The following is a 19,990-nucleotide window of genomic DNA, read 5'->3' as shown; positions in this document are numbered from 1 at the left end:
TGTCGGAAATGGAATATATAATTCCCGCATCTAAGAGCTTGACCACTTCCTTCTTGACTACTTCTTGCATATTCGGGTTCAGTCTTCTTTGGTGTTGTACAACCGGCTTTTCTCCTTCTTCCAGGTTGATCTTGTGGGAGCAATAGGATGGACTTATTCCCTTGATGTCGGTGATGCTCCATGCTATGGCCCGTTTCCGCCTCTTTAATACTTGCACGAGTTCTTCTTTTTCAGAATTGGTCAGGTCAGAGGCTATAATTACTGGCTTTTGGTTGCCTTCTTCGAGAAAGGCATACTCCAAATGATCTGGTAAGGTTTTCAGTTCCGCTTTTTGGCACTGACTGTTGGACTCACCGAGTGCAAGTGAGGTACTCAGCGAGTTGACGGCTGCATTCACGAATTCTGACTTTTCTTCAGATATACTCGGCGAGTCGATCGTCCCTACTCGGCGTGTAGTGTTTTTAGATTGCTTCATTAGTTCTTCATACTCCGCTTCTTCCAACAGTCTTTCAATTTCTAATAGATCTTTTTATGGATCAAATGCTTCATCTAAAACTGCAAACTTGTTGGAATCTTCAGGTATGTCTCCCTCCAATAGTTCATCAAGCATGTCGATTAAGAATGCTGTGTCGTCACTGGTCCTAGAATACTTCATAGCTTGGTCCACCTCGAATGTTACTGAATCGTCCCCGACCCGCAAGGTGAGCTTTGAGTCTCTCATGTCTACTATAGCGTTGGCCGTGTTGAGGAAGGGCCTTCCAAGGATGATTGGTACTTGTGGATCCGCCTCCATGTCTAGAATGATGAAATCAGCAGGAAAGACAAATTTATCCACCTTGACTAGTATGTCTTCGCATATGCCTCTTGGAAAGGTGACTGTTTTGTTGGCCAAGTGTATTGCCATACGAATTGGCCTTGGTTCCGGGAGATCTAGCTTCTTGAAGAATGAATAAGGCATTAGATTCACACTTGCTCCCGAATCGGCTAAGGCGTAAATGGTGGTCAAGTTGCCAAATTGGCAAGGTAAGGTCAAACTCCCCGGGTCGCCTTTCTTCTTAGGTAGCCTATTTAGCATAGCAGTTGAGCAGTTTTCATTGAGTACCACCTTCTTCACTTCTTCCATCTTCTTTCTATTTGTGAGAAGTTCCTTAAGGAACTTTGCATATTTGGGCATTTGCATGACGGCTTCAATGAATGGTATGTTGATTTGAAGAGTCTTGATGTGATCTAGAAACTTCTGGTACTCCTCTTCCTGCTTCTCCTTCTTAGCTCGGGTTGGGTATGGCATGGGAGGCTGGTAAAGTTTTTCAGAAGCCTGTGTGGTGGGTTTTTGTGATGTACTCGCCGAGTCCATACGTGGTACTCGGCGAGTAGGGCTGTCAGAGTGTAATTCTTGGTTTTCTGCTTGCTTTTCTGCCTCCTCCTTCTATGATTTCTTGGATGACTCAGTCTGAATAGGTGTCAGGGGGTGATTATCTTCCCACTTCTTGTTGTGACAATGTTTATTTGCGCGCCTCGTGGGTTATTTTCGGTTTTGCTAGGGAGTTCGCCCGATGATCTTTGGTTGATTTGTTGAGAAAGTTGCCCAAGTTGTGTCTCTATATTATGAATAGATGCTTGCTGGTTTCTTAGCATGGTCCTTGTTTCTTGAATTGCAGCATCATGGTCACTGTGTCTTTTTTCTGAAGCAGCTACAAATTTTGTGAGCATTTCTTCCAAGCTTGACTTCTTTTCTTGCACCGGCTCCTCCTTTTGGTATAACCCTCTCCCTTTTTGCCTAAACCTTTCCTCCTTGGCTTTCTTGTACTCTTCATAAGGGAGCCAATCTTTCTTTTGTCTTCGCCAGTCTTCATCATATCGGTCTCCACTTGAGTAACACACTTGCGCCTTCTTGTTGCCATTTTCATCTAAATCACAATCTCTAGTGAGGTGAGGCCCATTGCAGTTTTCACAACCCACCCGAATAGCATGGATTGTTTGATCCATTTTATCCATCCTCCTATCCATAGTTTTTAACATAGCCATGACCGCGGATAAGTCTTCAGTAGCTGCATAGGCAGCTCCCCTAGTAACATCATGCCTAGGGTTGTGGTATTCTCTAGAGTGTTTAGAGAATTCTTCAATCAATTCTTTGATCACCGGTGGTGGCTTCTTTGTGAGCGGGCCTTGCGAGTCTAGTAACTGCCTGGTTGTGACATTGACTCCATCATAGAAGATGGATACTTCTTGCTGGCTGTTGAGGTCATGGTGTGGGCAGTTTCTTAGTAAGCTCTTGTATCTTTCCCAAGCTTCATATAGAGACTCTCCAGCTTGTTGTTCAAAATTAGCAATGGCCTTTTTCAACTTGGCTATCTTGGAAGGTGGGCAGAAGTGATCAATGAATTCTTCTTTCATCTTGGCCCAAGTGGTGACTGAGCCGGGGGGGGGGGGGGGGGGAGTGATTTAAGCCAGTCTTTTGCAGCACCCTTGAATGTCACTGGAAGCATACGAAGTAGTTGGGTCTCGCGGGGCACATTTGGAACATTGAAGTAATCAGCTACATCATTGACTTCATCCAAGTGTTTATAGGCATCTTCATGGTCTTTTCCATAAAAGGGTATTTCCTTAAGTAAAGCTAGGATATGGCCCTTTAGCTCGAAGGTAGCAGTCGCGGGAATTGCGGGTTGCACAAGTCCCGGGCAAGTGTCGTCTCGCATCCTCTTCTTCCATTCTCCCATGGGGATTTCATCAATGTTAGCCATTGTGACAGCTAACTCTTCCTCGGATTCGGTTTCGTGCTCGTATGTCGGGTCCTCTTCTTCTTCGGTCTCGTACTCGATATCTTCCTTAGCCGGTTCGTCGATTACTAAGGAAGCGCTGGATGCTCCTGATTTGCTGCTCTTCTTTTTCCCAAAAACAGTCTTCAAATTGGACAAGGGTGATTTCTTTGGTGTACTTGAACTCTCCACGTCCTTTCCCTTGTTTCTTTTCAATGCGGTTTCGGGATCTCCAAACGGGGGTACCAGCGGGGTGTTTGATCCTCTGGTCATGAAAGTCCTGAAATAAACAGAATAAAAGCGTAAAAAGAACAAAAAAAATATACTATAAAAATTTAAAATTTACTGCTAAATAAACTGCTACTCGCCGAGTAGGTGCGATTGCACTCGGCGAGTATCAGTGATATTTTGAAAAAAATTCTAAGTTTAATCCTAAACTAAAACAAATGCTAAAACCTAATTACTTAATTACTAAATTGCAATAAATGAACTCTATGCAAGTAAACTCACACAAAGGATCGAAAAAATTAGGAATTAGATTAATTATTTAGAACCGTTCCCCGGCAACGGCGCCGGAAAATTAAACTAATAACTAATTTTAACTAAAGGCAGTGAACCTGTCTTTTAGTGGTATAGATTAGTAAGTAAGGTGTCGAACTCAGGGAACGGAAAATTAAACTAATAACTAATTTTAACTAAACAACTAATAAAAGTAAAAGGGGTTTTCTTCTAGTTTTGCAAGACTAGAAACTTAGGCTCACTACATTAACTAAATAACTAAAGCAACAACTATTCACCAAGTTTGATAAAGATGTTTCTATTTAGGTTCAACCAATTCACTCCTATGGTTATTTGTATTTATGATAGATTAATTGCTATTGGTTACCAATTATAATGGTTAGGTTCATGTTCATTACTCCTAACCCTTAGACAATTAACTAATTTAAGTGGTGATCAAGTGTTTAAACTAATTAATTCCCTAGATTAATGGTTTGGATTAAATAAGATTTGTAATGGTCAATTAAGTTATTAATTCAATTAACCTCTTGTTTGATGGTTTCTCAAACAAGCTCACACATTAATCTTCCTATTGTCTTAGTAATCTTAGTTTCATAATCATTACTTCTAAGCATATGGTTTAGTATTCACATAGACATATGAGGTTAACAACTAAGAGATGTTCATGCAACCTAATTGTCTTCCAATTAACAGAAAATAGTAGTGATTAATGCATAAGGTTCTTTAACAAACTTAATTTAATGAATCACCAATAAACAATTAATCAAAGCTAAGAATTAAACCATAGGAGTTCCTTGGTATTCCCCAAATAGAAACAAAACGAATTTAGTTCATAGTTGTAGTAGAAACAAACATAAAAACAAGGTTTTCTAGATCAAACATATTCAATTCTTAAATCTAAGTGGTAGGATTAACCTAATTGCTTGAATTCTTCAAAAGATTGAAGCTTAGGGTTCCTCAGCGTCCTCCAGGGCTCTTAATCGCAGCTTAACCTTCAAAAATCACCAGGAATGTATCTTCCTCGGATAAAGATTCGGTTTATATAGATATCTCAAAACAGGGTGTACTCGGCGAGTAGCAGGATCAACTCGCCGAGTAGGTGCATAGTTATCCGTCTTGAATAAGGAATCGTATCTATCTTCTGGAACATCCTCTCGGGTACTCGCCGAGTAGAGTCGTCTACTCGCCGAGTAGATGGTCTTTTATCTCTTATTTCATTCTTTGATCTTGTCACACCCCAAAACCGATAACGGCGGAATACGTTTCGGGGTGGATGACGTAGTGAACAGTATCATCACAATTGCATAATAGTAGAAACAAGAAACATACAACCATAGTATAACATAGTGAATTTAATTACATGCGTGTATGGTAATGTTTAACAATCACCCAAAAGTAATTCAAAAATAAGAGATGGTTCTTGTGTGCTCCATCTTCTCCAAAAATGCTGCGTCTGAACCTGTCTATCTTTGACCTGAAGATCCAAGTTATTTTGAAAACAATTATCAGCATAAAGCTGGTGAGTTCATAAGAGTTTAGTGTGAGTTTTTGTATACAAAGCATTAGCGTTAAAAATGTATCATTTATGTTGATAAGCAGTAGAACTTAGAAAATCCCATATTTTCCAGGAAACACATTGTAAGTGACAATCTGTGAAAAGTATGCATTCTTTATCTCTTTGAAAACAATTTATTGTAAAAAAATACTTTGGCAACTCTCCAAATAACAAATGTGATAGGATAAGTTAAGCCCGTGATTCATGATAGAGGTGCGAGCTTCCTTTAGTGATAGATACTTACTTACTTCGGGATGTGGTTCAACATTTAGTGCAGTATTTTAGTGTAGTTGTAGGGTATTCCTTGTATATTACCAATAGTGTGGATAATAGGGGATCCCATGACCTTCCCGGTCATGCACAGTGTAGTGAAGTAGTGGCATCCCTGGGCCTGTACGGCACGGACTGAGTTAACAGTCGGGCTGTAATAGCGTCTGCCCCGTATAGATCTATACATGTAGAGTCGTCTCCTGCTGGAACACTCCGGGCGTAGTGAATAGCGAATAGAGTATCTCATAGCGGGTTAGTGTATTATTGTTTGCTTAGTGTTTTCTCCATGGTTATAGTGTAATAATCTGTTAGTATTGATCAGAGTGTATTCTCTTACTAGTGTATCGTCTAGTAATAGTGAGTATTATAGTGTAGATATTAATAACTTTAGCGAGTAGTAGCGGTAGCGACCCTAACCATACCTATTATGGTTATCTTAGTGGGGATGTTTCTTAGCACGTTAGTGACTTTAGCATTAAGTGAAAGCAAAAATATTCGTATCCCATACTGATATACAGATTATATAAGTAAGAAATCAACGACAGTCGGACGGATAACTACAACCCTAAGCCCACAATCAAACAAGAACAGGAAATAAGGCGAGATATCGGTCCTAAGTCCTCCAAGTCTTATTTATATAAATATATCAGAGTGGTTACATTTTATAAGTAAATTGATTTAATAAAAGTATTTTTCCAAAAGAACATTTATTATCTGACTCACTGTTTAAAAATAGTTTGAAAAGGGTGAAACCCGTTTATAAGGCATAAGGACAAATCACATGTGATTTGAACTAAGAGTAGTGAATCACATGTGATTAATCCTTGTAACTCGGAAATCGATCTTTAAAACTTTACATAAACATTTATAAGCAACTTGTATCTCCCCCCTAAAACATGTAAAACACTTGAAAGGTTCATTAAAGGGGTATGAACTCACCTGAAATCGCGGAAATCGGGTGAATCGGGTAAATCGGGTAATAGTGTCGATTGAGCGCTTGGTACCAAATAACCACTTGAGCACCTTTTAGGACCCTAATGTCATATGAAATATGTATTTTACAAGAAGTTAATCATCTTATGCTTCTCATTATAGTATTTGGACATTCTAGTGTCGTTTTCGGGGTTTAAAGGCCTAGAGAGGGTCCCCGAGAGTGGTACAAGGCCATGAATGATTTACGGGAGGGTCCATGAGTTCACTATTTTAGAGTTTATGGCCTAAAAGCCACCCATTGGGAGTTTACGGCCGTAAGCCCCCTAGGCTTGGCCGTAAACTCTTGTGACACTCCAAAATGTGTGTTTAAGGCCTTATCTCACTTCCTTGATTTAGTGGTGTGTGTTTTGGACCAAGAGGGAAGGATTAAACATCATATTTTGTGATATTTTTGGGGAGTTTACGGCCAAGACTTGTTCTTGGGCCGTAAACTCCTATAAGTCCTTTAAGATGATGGTTTTACTTGTACAACATGGTCCCAAATGGCTTAGAAAAATCCTAGAAGGCCCTATAGTGAGTTTGGAACAATTTGGCACATATTTATGGGGAGTTTACGGCCTAAGAACATCCTTGGCCGTAAACTCTTCATTTGGTGTCAAAATGAAGTGTTTAATGGTACAACACACTTCCATAGGCCTTAGATAAATTCCTTTCATGCATTAGGGTAGTTTAGGGGCTTGTTTGACACAAAAGTTTGGGTGTTTACGGCCCAAGCTTAGCCTTGGCCGTAAACTCCACTTTTTATGTTCAAATGATGATGTTTAATGCCTTTAAGCCTTCCTTGTTGTCAAGTCTAAATTCCTAAACACCCTAGAAGAGTTTTTGGAGCCTTAAACATGGATTTGTGGGGTGTTTGAGGTGTTTACGGCCTAAGCACAAGCTTGGGCCGTAAACTCCTTTTTAAGCATCAAAATCTTGTGTTTTAGTGTCCAAACCCTTCTAGCTATAAGCCTTAATTAGTGTCCTAGCTTAAAGGAAGGAAAAACATGGCCTTGGGCATGAATTTGGGGGTTTACGGCCTAAGGAGCTTCTTAGGCCGTAAACTCCACTTTGAACCTTGATTCCTATGATTTTTGGCCCTCAAATTCAATGAAGCATGTCTAGGATAAGATAGAGGATGAGTACTTACGTTTGGAGGTCGGAAATTAGCGGAATCGGGGCCGATTTCGAGTCTAGAGAGAGAAAGTAGAGAGAGAGAGAGAGTGGGTGTGTAGTAAATGGGTGTTCAAATGTTGTGCACACCCATTGCATATGTCTTGGGAAACGCACCCAATACACGGCTACCCGATGTTTAAAGTTAACTGGGTTAAAACTTTTTACCCGGGTGAAGTGGTAGAAAAGGTAATACAACTCTATTAGGTTAAACGGGGTTAACACATACGAGTTATATTTCTTATGATAATATTAAGTCATGCATAAACTTAGATATTCGGATATTGACGGTTCCAAATATTACATAAAATAACGTATAGTGACACGTTCCGTTAATGAAAATGGGATTTGTAACGGAATTAGATTTGGGGTTGTCACATCATCCCCCCGTTAGGGGAATTTCGTCCCGAAATTCAGAATACAAACAGATACGATACTACAATACTACTAAGCGAAGAGATGAGGGTATTTGAGTTTCATTTGATCCTCGCGCTCCCAAGTGAATTCCGGTCCTCGCTTGGCGTTCCACCGAACCTTCACAATTGGGATGCGGCTTTGTTTCGTCCGCTTTACTTCACGATCCAAAACCTCAGCAGGTTCTTCCACGAAGTTGAGGCTCTCATTGATCTCGATCTCGTCGAGGGGAATCACGAGAGTCTCGTCAGACAGACATTTCTTCAAGTTTGAGACGTGGAAGGTCGGATGTATGTTACTTAGTTCACGGGGTAAGTTTAGTTTGTAAGCTACGGGGCCGATTCTGGCAATAATCTCAAAAGGCCCTATGTACCTTAGGTTCAACTTTCCACGCTTCCCAAAGCGTATCGTGCCTTTCCAGGGCGAGACCTTCAGAAGGACCCGGTCTCTGACCTGGAATTCCAAGGGTTTCCTTCGTTTGTCGGCGTAGCTCTTCTGTCGATCCCTAGCGGCTTTTAGTCGTTCACGTACTTGTACAATCTTCTCGGTCGTCTCTCGAATGATCTCTGGACCAGTGAGGGTGCTATCAGGAACTCGTCCTTTAGCTAACTGAGTGTCTCCCACCTCGGCCCAGCACAACGGCGATCTGCACTTTCGGCCGTAGAGAGCTTCGAATGGAGCTGCCTTGATGCTCGTGTGATAACTATTGTTGTAGGAAAATTCCACAAGAGGTAAGTGTGTATCCCACGATTTCCCGAAATCGATCACACAAGCTCGCAGCATGTCTTCTAAGGTTTGGATCGTCCTCTCACTTTGTCCGTCAGTCTGCGGATGGTAGGCTGTACTCATATCCAGCCTCGTCCCTAGTGCCTTTTGTAATGATTGCCAAAATCTAGAGGTGAATCTACTATCTCTGTCTGATATAATAGATATAGGGACGCCATGCAATCGCACTATTTCTTTTATATAAGTCCTAGTGAGCTTTTCCATCTTATCCGTCTCTTTGATGGGTAGGAAGTGGGCGGACTTGGTCAACCTGTCAACGATGACCCAAATGGTATCTAATCCACCTGCTGTCTTGGGCAGCTTGGTGATGAAGTCCATTGTGATTCGCTCCCACTTCCATTCTGGTATTTCTGGTTGTTGGAGGAGTCCTGATGGCTTTTGACATTCTACTTTGACCTTCGCGCAAGTAAGGCACTTACTTACAAAGGTAGCGATCTCCGCTTTCATGTTTGGCCACCAGTATAGCTTTTTGAGATCCAGATACATCTTATCTGAACCCGGGTGGACGGAGTAACGAGTGTTGTGTGCTTCTCTCATAACCAAATCTATGAAACCTCCATGGCGTGGAGTCCAGATTCGGTCCATAAAGTAATAGGCTCCGTCACCCTTAACCTCCAGATTTTTATCCATTCCACGCAGGAATTCTCTCGTCACGTTTCCAGGCTTTAGAGCTTCCAGCTGAGCCTCTTTGATCTGCGTGGATAGATGTGAATGTATAGTCATTGTCAACGACTTGGTCCTTCGTCCGGAATATTCTTTCCTGCTAAGGGCGTCTGCTACCACGTTGGCTTTCCCCGGATGATATCTAATTTCACAGTCGTAATCGTTAAGTAATTCGACCCATCGACGCTGTCTCATGTTGAGTTCTTTTTGGTTTAGTATATGTTGGAGGCTTTTATGATCAGTGTACACCACGCTCTTCGTCCCATACAAGTAGTGTCTCCAGATTTTTAGTGCGAAGACGACCGCTCCTATTTCAAGGTCGTGAGTAGTGTAGTTCACTTCATGGTTCTTTAGTTGTCTCGAGGCATAGGCGATAACTTTGCCTCGTTGCATCAAGACACAACCGAGCCCCTGATTGGATGCGTCACAGTATACGACGAAATCTTCTGTCCCTTCGGGAAGGGATAATACTGGTGCGGTGCATAGGGCTCGCTTCAAGGTCTGAAATGCCTTCTCCTGTTTCTCTTCCCAGTCGAATGATACACCCTTCTGTGTTAGCATGGTGAGAGGTTTCGCAATCCGAGAGAAATTTTGGATGAATTGACGGTAGTAGCCAGCGAGGCCTAGAAATTGACGAATTTCCGTAGGCGTCTTTGGTGCTGGCCAGTTCTCAATAGCCTTAATTTTGGAGGGGTCCACGTGGATTCCTTCCTCACTGACCACGTGTCCTAAGAATTCAACTCTCCGGATCCAAAACTCGCACTTAGAGAACTTCGCATACAACTTCTCGGATCGCAGGGTTTCCAGGACTAATCGCAAATGGCTTCTGTGCTCTTCCTCGCTTCGAGAGTAGACAAGAATGTCGTCAATAAAGACGATGACGAACTGATCTAGATATGGACGACATACCCTATTCATCAAGTCCATGAATACTGCGGGGGCGTTAGTCAGTCCAAAGGGCATCACTACGAACTCGTAATGCCCGTAGCGGGTTCGGAAAGTTGTCTTTGGAACATCTTCCTCAAGCACCCGTAATTGGTGATACCCCGATCTAAGATCAATCTTGGAGAAGTAACTGGCTCCTTGGAGCTGGTCGAATAGGTCGTCGATACGAGGGAGGGGATAGCGATTTTTGATCGTGAGTTTATTGAGTTCCCTATAATCGATGCACATCCGAAACGACCCATCCTTCTTTTTCACAAACAAGACCGGAGCTCCCCAAGGTGAGAAACTCGGTCTTATGAAACCCTTGCTAAGCAGTTTGTTGAGTTGACCGGATAGTTCTTGCATTTCGGCGGGCGCTAGGCGGTAGGGCGACTTAGCTACGGGGGTAGCTCCTGGGATTAGGTCGATTCTGAATTCAACCTGTCGTTTAGGAGGTAGGCCTGGGAGATCCTCCGGAAAGACATCAGGAAAATCGCATACCACTGGAATGTCTTTTGGATCTTTCGATTTCTGGTTAGTGTCGACGACGTGAGCCAGAAAGGCACGATATTCCTTGCGCAAGTATTTCTGAGCCTGAATACTAGAGATGATACGAAGGTTTGTACTTGGCTTATCTCCGTATATCACTAGGGTCTCTCGATTCGGAAAGTTCAGGCGAATGGCTTTCTCGGAACACAGGATGTCGGCGTAGTGAAGGCTTAGCCAATCCATACCAACAATGACATCGAAATTTTTGATTGGGACTGGTATAAGATCGATTAAAAAGGGGTGATCATCTAACGTGAGAGTACAACCCATATAGATTTCATTAGAGCTTTCTGTCTTCCCATTAGCCATTTCTACGACGAATGTTTCTTTTAGTGGTTGAGGGGTTTGTTTGAGTAAGTGTTTAAAGTTTTGATTTATGAAGCTTCTTTCTGCACCACTATCGAATAAGACACAGGCATAAGAGTTGTTGAGAAGAAACGTACCCGTGACGACTGTGGGATCGGCTACCGCTTCATTGTGACCGATCGCAAGTAACCTTCCAGTTCCCCCAGCATTTGCAGTCTTCGGACAGTTCTTCTTAAAATGGCCCGCTTCGCCGCAGCCATAACACGTCGGGGTCACTCCTGTACCAGGAACCTGTGTAATAGGTTTGGGAGGGGCCTTGCAAAATCGGACAGTATGGCCCTTCCGTCCGCAGTTGGAACACTGCAATTCACGGCATGGACCGTTGTGGTGAAAAGGGCACTTGGGACACTTAGGCAAATTCCCACTGTAAGCTTTCGGTGGGGCTGGAGCAGCTGGTGTGGCTGGAATGGTGGCAGCATGGACCGCCACAATTTGCTGATCCTTGGAGGCGGTTTGAGTTTTCTTGCCTTTCTTCTTATCCCATCGTTTCCTCTTTCTGTCGGAAGATCCGGATGGTGCAGTGGTTGTTGTGGTTGTTGTTGCTGGAGTGGAGGAGATCTCGTGGTTGATCAGACTCTGGGCCAATTCCTTGGCGCTGTCAAAAGTGGTAGGGCGTGAAGCCAGAACATTTCCTCGATACGGGGGCACTAAACCCCAGATGTAACGCTCAATCTTCTTGCTTTCAGAGGAGATCATGTTGGGACACATAGCCGCCAAGTCGCAAAACCTGGCCGTATAAGCCGTTATGTCGGTCCCCTTCATCTTGAGGTTCCAGAGTTCTTCCTCAAGCTTCTGAACTTCGCCCCTAGGGCAGTAGTCCCCTCTCATAAGATCTTTCAGAGTGTCCCAGCCCATGGCATTGGCTGTGACCAAGGAGAGTGCGTTGACATGGCCGTTCCACCATGACAAAGCCCTGTTAGTGAGGGTAGCAGTAGCGAACTTGATTTTGCTCTCCTCGGGACAAGAGCACATCTCGAATACAGCTTCGGTTCTTTCGAACCAGTGGGACAATGCCAGAATTCCTCCGGTCCCATCAAAGAAAGTAGGTTTACAATTCATGAAGTCTTTATAAGTGCATCCCTGCACTCGCTGGTGGACTTCACCAAATCTAGAATTTCCACCGCTCGCATCACCCGAGTTCATCTGGGCCATGGCTGCTGTTACAGTCGCAGTCACAGCCGCTTGGAACAACACCGGATCGAACTGCGGAGGAGGAGGTGGTGGAGGAGGGGTTTGAGTTTCAGGTCTTCCTCTGCTGGGACGCTTTCGTGGAGGCATCCTTCACTGGAAGATCATAGAGATGATAGCAATAGTAAGAGCCTATTGCGAATATGAATAGTGTGTCTCATGGATTAAATCAACATAATCCAAGATCAGGGTAAGAATTATAGCAATAGAGAAATCATCTGCCAATATACTGGTATTAATGATGCAACAGAAGTTCATGAAAATTGACCTAGCAGTAGGTCTTACATCATACCATAGAGAAATGTCGGCAGTTTAGAGGTTCAACTAGGGTACTTTTAAACTAGGAATGTTTACAGACAAGAGACCTACGGATCATAGAGATAAAAGGCTAGTCCTTTAAACAAAAGAGTGAGGTAACTAGATGTCTTCTACTGGCGACGGCTGCTTGTCGGGCGAATCCTCAGATCCTCCAGCTGACGCATAACTTCTTGGAGGTGTCGATCATGAGCCCTTTGGCGTGCTCGGAGTTCCCTAACTTCAGCTCGGGATGCAGCCAGCTGATGCTGCAGAGCCTCGTTGGTCCTCCTTGTCCTGTCCATGGCTTCTTCGAGTTGGCGGATGCGAACAGTGTTGAGATTTGAGTTGGCATCCACTTCTACAACTCGACCAATAGCTGCTTGACCTTGTTCAACATTCCTGGCAATCCTTCGGATCATGATGGGTAGAACCCGATCTGCCGATCCTCCTTCGCTTACGTTGTAGAAACTTCGGTCTCCATTGTAAGGCAAGGGCTGACCCTGCTCCTCGCTCCATCGACGCAAGGACATTGCCCACATAGGAGTGGGGCCCTGAAATGCCGGTCGGGGGTTAGGGTTCGGGGCATCATGAGGTTGGTTGTTGACTTCTGGCTCGGAGCTCGAGCTATCTGAGAAGCCTTCAGCATGATGATCATCCAAAGGAATAGGGTGATCGCCGTCTGACTCCTCTTCGAGCCATCCTCCATTGCCCTGGTTCGGGAAGTACGGATCACCGGGTAGGTGGAAGCCAGCCATGCTATCTATGCGAGAAAGGGGGAAAGAAGATTAATAGACATACTGTTCTAAGATGCTTATAGGAGGAATCATTACCAGTTGACCCAATACTTGCATAGTGCATACCGATCACATGTAACCGAAGCAAGATAGTCCTTCGAATAAACCACCCTAACTTCAGACCCCCAATCAAACAAGAACAGGGAATGAAGCAAAGGCTGCAGATTCTGAGTCTATAGCGCCCCAATCACATGTAATCGTGGTGTATCCACTTAGCAACTATTGTCCTACTAGTAACGACCCTTGTTGTTAACTCATACGTATAATCTAGAGATACAGAATACTCCTATAGTATTCTTATGTTAGCGTTATTGTGGTATTGTTGGTAAGTTTTAGACTTGTTGCAACATCACAACCGAACTTAGGCACATGCTAGTCACCCTCAGGAAAATGTAGTTGATCAGGCTACATCATCCTGAATGTGACTATATGTCTCTAAACCCAATTGTGCTGCCCAACAATCTTAATACTTTTGTTTTGTTCTAGGATGATACTGATTCCTGTGTTTCATAGTGATGTGTGTATATATATATACTTGGTTAGTTCTTTTAGATACTTAACAGCATATATTCTTGGTCAGAGTGTTTTAGTCCCGAAGTGTTTATAGTTCGTATATCTTTTATAGGTTGATATACTTGATTCACTATAAACAATGCTCTGATACCAATCTATCACACCCCAAAACCGATAACGGCGGAATACGTTTCGGGGTGGATGACGTAGTGAACAGTATCATCACAATTGCATAATAGTAGAAACAAGAAACATACAACCATAGTATAACATAGTGAATTTAATTACATGCGTGTATGGTAATGTTTAACAATCACCCAAAAGTAATTCAAAAATAAGAGATGGTTCTTGTGTGCTCCATCTTCTCCAAAAATGCTGCGTCTGAACCTGTCTATCTTTGACCTGAAGATCCAAGTTATTTTGAAAACAATTATCAGCATAAAGCTGGTGAGTTCATAAGAGTTTAGTGTGAGTTTTTGTATACAAAGCATTAGCGTTAAAAATGTATCATTTATGTTGATAAGCAGTAGAACTTAGAAAATCCCATATTTTCCAGGAAACACATTGTAAGTGACAATCTGTGAAAAGTATGCATTCTTTATCTCTTTGAAAACAATTTATTGTAAAAAAATACTTTGGCAACTCTCCAAATAACAAATGTGATAGGATAAGTTAAGCCCGTGATTCATGATAGAGGTGCGAGCTTCCTTTAGTGATAGATACTTACTTACTTCGGGATGTGGTTCAACATTTAGTGCAGTATTTTAGTGTAGTTGTAGGGTATTCCTTGTATATTACCAATAGTGTGGATAATAGGGGATCCCATGACCTTCCCGGTCATGCACAGTGTAGTGAAGTAGTGGCATCCCTGGGCCTGTACGGCACGGACTGAGTTAACAGTCGGGCTGTAATAGCGTCTGCCCCGTATAGATCTATACATGTAGAGTCGTCTCCTGCTGGAACACTCCGGGCGTAGTGAATAGCGAATAGAGTATCTCATAGCGGGTTAGTGTATTATTGTTTGTTTAGTGTTTTCTCCATGGTTATAGTGTAATAATCTGTTAGTATTGATCAGAGTGTATTCTCTTACTAGTGTATCGTCTAGTAATAGTGAGTATTATAGTGTAGATATTAATAACTTTAGCGAGTAGTAGCGGTAGCGACCCTAACCATACCTATTATGGTTATCTTAGTGGGGATGTTTCTTAGCACGTTAGTGACTTTAGCATTAAGTGAAAGCAAAAATATTCGTATCCCATACTGATATACAGATTATATAAGTAAGAAATCAACGACAGTCGGACGGATAACTACAACCCTAAGCCCACAATCAAACAAGAACAGGAAATAAGGCGAGATATCGGTCCTAAGTCCTCCAAGTCTTATTTATATAAATATATCAGAGTGGTTACATTTTATAAGTAAATTGATTTAATAAAAGTATTTTTCCAAAAGAACATTTATTATCTGACTCACTGTTTAAAAATAGTTTGAAAAGGGTGAAACCCGTTTATAAGGCATAAGGACAAATCACATGTGATTTGAACTAAGAGTAGTGAATCACATGTGATTAATCCTTGTAACTCGGAAATCGATCTTTAAAACTTTACATAAACATTTATAAGCAACTTGTATCTCCCGCCTAAAACATGTAAAACACTTGAAAGGTTCATTAAAGGGGTATGAACTCACCTGAAATCGCGGAAATCAGGTGAATCGGGTAAATCGGGTAATAGTGTCGATTGAGCGCTTGGTACCAAATAACCACTTGAGCACCTTTTAGGACCCTAATGTCATATGAAATATGTATTTTACAAGAAGTTAATCATCTTATGCTTCTCATTATAGTATTTGGACATTCTAGTGTCGTTTTCGGGGTTTTAAGGCCTAGAGAGGGTCCCCGGGAGTGGTACAAGGCCATGAATGATTTACGGGAGGGTCCATGAGTTCACTCTTTTAGAGTTTATGGCCTAAAAGCCACCCATTGGGAGTTTACGGCCGTAAGCCCCCTAGGCTTGGCCGTAAACTCTTGTGACACTCCAAAATGTGTGTTTAAGGCCTTATCTCACTTCCTTGATTTAGTGGTGTGTGTTTTGGACCAAGAGGGAAGGATTAAACATCATATTTTGTGATATTTTTGGGGAGTTTACGGCCAAGACTTGTTCTTGGGCCGTAAACTTCTATAAGTCCTTTAAGATGATGGTTTTACTTGTACAACATGGTCCCAAATGGCTTAGAAAAATCCTAGAAGGCCCTATAGTGAGTTTGGAACAATTTGGCACATATTTATGGGGAGTTTACGGCCCAAGAACATCCTTGGCCGTAAACTCTTCATTTGGTGTCAAAATGAAGTGTTTAATGGTACAACACACTTCCATAGGCCTTAGATAAATTCCTTTCATGCATTAGGGTAGTTTAGGGGCTTGTTTGACACAAAAGTTTGGGTGTTTACGGCCCAAGCTTAGCCTTGGCCGTAAACTCCACTTTTTATGTTCAAATGATGATGTTTAATGCCTTTAAGCCTTCCTTGTTGTCAAGTCTAAATTCCTAAACACCCTAGAAGAGTTTTTGGAGCCTTAAACATGGATTTGTGGGGTGTTTGAGGTGTTTACGGCCTAAGCACAAGCTTGGGCCGTAAACTCCTTTTTAAGCATCAAAATCTTGTGTTTTAGTGTCCAAACCCTTCTAGCTATAAGCCTTAATTAGTGTCCTAGCTTAAAGGAAGGAAAAACATGGCCTTGGGCATGAATTTGGGGGTTTACGGCCTAAGGAGCTTCTTAGGCCGTAAACTCCACTTTGAACCTTGATTCCTATGATTTTTGGCCCTCAAATTCAATGAAGCATGTCTAGGATAAGATAGAGGATGAGTACTTACGTTTGGAGGTCGGAAATTAGCGGAATTGGGGCCGATTTCGAGTCTAGAGAGAGAAAGTAGAGAGAGAGTGGGTGTGTAGTAAATGGGTGTTCAAATGTTGTGCACACCCATTGCATATGTCTTGGGAAACGCACCCAATACACGGCTACCCGATGTTTAAAGTTAACTGGGTTAAAACTTTTTACCCGGGTGAAGTGGTAGAAAAGGTAATACAACTCTATTAGGTTAAACGGGGTTAACACATACGAGTTATATTTCTTATGATAATATTAAGTCATGCATAAACTTAGATATTCGGATATTGACGGTTCCAAATATTACATAAAATAACGTATAGTGACACGTTCCGTTAGTGAAAATGGGATTTGTAACGGAATTAGATTTGGGGTTGTCACGGATCTTCAATTACTTCTCCTTGCTTCCTTTTACTTCCAAGCATATCTTTTGGACTGAAAACATAATTCAAAACATTTTAAGTACCTTTTCTCCACATTATTCACATAATTAATTAAAAATTGATTAAGAAAATGTACTAAATAATTAACTAATTATGCACATATCAGAACGCCAACTGGTTGAACTCAGAGTTCACCAGAGGGATGACCGTCGCTAGTAGTAGATACTTTACTTTATATTCCTTGTTAGAAAGGAATCGTGTTTCTGTCTATGCCCGATGTGGCATTTTCTATGAAACTATCTAGTACTGTAAGTACTTTTGGTTAGATCTTTGTGCTGTCAAGAACTATCTTCTCTGGATATGATGTAAGACCTTTTTACAAGGTCATTTTCCCGAACTTGTACGTCATGAATATCAAAGATATTGACAATCGGCTAACTTCTGTGTCATTCTTTATTCAAATACTCTTATCATACTTTCATTAGTGTCTATTTGAAACATGCTCTAGTCAAGTCATTGGACTATAGCAATGTGACTCCGGAGACATCTCCAAGTCTCTTTTAATGGTTGGATCATGTTATTCACCAACCAATGATACCTCGGCTCGAACGACAAACATCTTGAGACCATTGTACGAACTTACTTCCGATCTTTGCTAGGACTGCATCATAGGAATGTAGGCCAAACCTTCGCGAACAAACTTCCAATCCGTATTAGGACTGCATCATAGGGATGTAGGTCAAACTCACGAGAACATACTTCTATTCTTTACATAAACAGTCGAGCTACGTCTAGGTTCAACCATGCTCGCTCACAAATTCAATTTCTTTCCGTGAAACAGAATCATGTCGCCAAAGAAAAACGATCAGCCCATCAACCAAACACCAACTCTTCAGATTGATGCAGCTACCTTTCAAGCTGCAGTCTGGGGCGCCGTGTCAGCTATTCTGACCCACCTGAACGCTAACAACGCATGTGTTAGCGAGATTGTTAACAACAATTCCAATCCGAGTAACAATCAAGCACCTCAACGAGCAACAAACTACCACGATACCCCGAGTCCCAAGACCAAGAGTAACAAACGGAAGTCTTGGGCTAAATCTACGGACAAGTCGCTTCGAAGGGCGAACAGGAAACAACCACCAGTAACAACCTTCACAGCCACGACATCAGTACCTCCTACTACCATCCCTTCGGGCATCCCAATTGTCCCTAACCCAGCCATACCATATGCTGGAAATCTCCGAAAATGCATCAAATGTAGTTATCACCACCATGGACCTTGTCGGGAGATGCAGTGCTCAAACTGCAACAGAAAGGGGCACAACAGACGTTACTGCAAGAGCCTAACAAGGCCGATCAACCAAGTGGCTAGTACCGGTGTGAACCAGGCTTGCTACGGTTGTGGAAAGGTAGGTCACTACAGAAGGAACTGCCCAGAGGCAGCAAATGTTGGCACAGACGAAAGTCTACTACCAACCACCGCCGCAGGAGAGACTACTCCGGACCCACGTTAACGTAATTTAGGCGTTTCGTTGTAATAGACTTATGAACCATCCCAAAACTAGTGCAACCAGAGTCTTATCTTTTGCGAGATCCCGTCCGTTTAGGGATGCTCGTGCTGCGTATACTTGTCTTTTGTAGTATACCTTGTTCGCAGCAATAGTCTTGTAGTAAATCTTAAGTACAATAACTCTGTTAAAGGTTTCACTGTTGTGTTTTGTCTGTAACGCCTTATGTTCAAATGTAATGTCTTTAGTTCCCATATGATCCCGACTTTATCATATGACTCGAGTAAATTCGATACTCGCAATACCATCTTCATACGTACATCTCTTTCTCAGTAATCGTCTTTTAGCGAAGCCGTCATATCAGAACACCGAAGTACTCATGCATGGAATACCTTATAGTTCTTTTCCTTTCCGAAGGAATCCCCACAGTATCACTCGTACAGTACGTCAAGTTCAATCCAAAGATTCATACAGTCGAGCTATCACTGAAGTATGTATACATGAGAGTATTATATAATCAAGGTTCTACAAGTTTAGAATTGATGATTCCACTTTAACTTCTTTTCCCTCGATGGGATGTGAGCTTAAAGAAGAATCAGTTATTCGACTACCTTTTCAATCTTAATTATATACGACTCGTATACACGAGATTGTGATCGTTGAACCATGTATGAATTCTAATATGAACTTCAGGACGGGGACTGCCCAATACTACGAGTAATTGCATTTGGCATGTGAACAAAATTAGAACCCCATATGACTCTTATAACCAGATCGCCTTACAGTCTAAACACCTACGGAGATGCAAGAACAGCCCATAAAACTCAGCGAACTACTCAGCAATAGAATTGGAAGATTAGGCTTCTCACCCTTAAGAACTCCGGCCTTATTCTTCTAGAAGTCGACGGAGTGCATCATATGTACCCCGACGATCGGGGACTCCATTAAGATTTTCTTTAGAAATCATTGTCTCTGCCTCGCATAGATGAGTTGATTGAGCAAACGCAGGGAAAGAATTACTTTCAGAAATGGACCTGAGATCCGAATATCACCAGTTCGAGTGATAGGGAAGGATGTCCTGAAGACTACCCTCCGAACTCGATGCGGACATTTCGAGTCTGTAGTGATACCCCTCAAATAGGACCAATACGCCCGTAGTATTCATGAGCTAAATGAGTAGGGTACATCTTTCCTACTGGGATCAGTTCGTCATTTCTCCATGAAATGACTTATTTATCTACCCTCGTAGTAAGAAAGAACCCATGGAAACATTACCCTCGGAGATACTTTTCGCAATGTTCTCTGATCTCGAGTTTTGGATTTAAAGAGTCAAAATTCCTGACACACACTATTAGTGATATGGAAATTCTTGAGTACTCTGGCAAATTATCCAAAATCGTTGGGAATTTGTCGGCAGCATAGTCACCGACAGAAAATTCACCAAATACTAGGTCTTACAGACCTACTA

General features: G+C 42.2%; 1 protein-coding gene and 1 non-coding gene across 2 annotated transcripts; one reads left to right on the top strand and one right to left on the bottom strand.

Annotated features, from left to right (window-relative positions):
* Positions 1-529: 529 nt before the first annotated feature.
* LOC111889503 (uncharacterized) lies at positions 530-1,123 on the bottom strand. The gene has a single exon (XM_023885654.1). It carries the CDS (start codon positions 1,121-1,123, stop codon positions 530-532), a length of 594 nt encoding a protein of 197 aa, XP_023741422.1.
* Positions 1,124-2,239: 1,116 nt separating this feature from the next.
* On the top strand, positions 2,240-2,346 carry LOC111889505 (small nucleolar RNA R71). The gene has a single exon (XR_002849558.1). It is a non-coding gene; the product is annotated as a small nucleolar RNA R71 (small nucleolar RNA).
* Positions 2,347-19,990: the final 17,644 nt, after the last annotated feature.

Source organism: Lactuca sativa, chromosome 9, assembly GCF_002870075.4.
Source record: "Lactuca sativa cultivar Salinas chromosome 9, Lsat_Salinas_v11, whole genome shotgun sequence".
NCBI lineage: Eukaryota > Viridiplantae > Streptophyta > Magnoliopsida > Asterales > Asteraceae > Lactuca > Lactuca sativa.
Note: the sequence above shows the minus strand (reverse complement) of the source record. Positions and strands in the feature narration are given on the sequence as shown.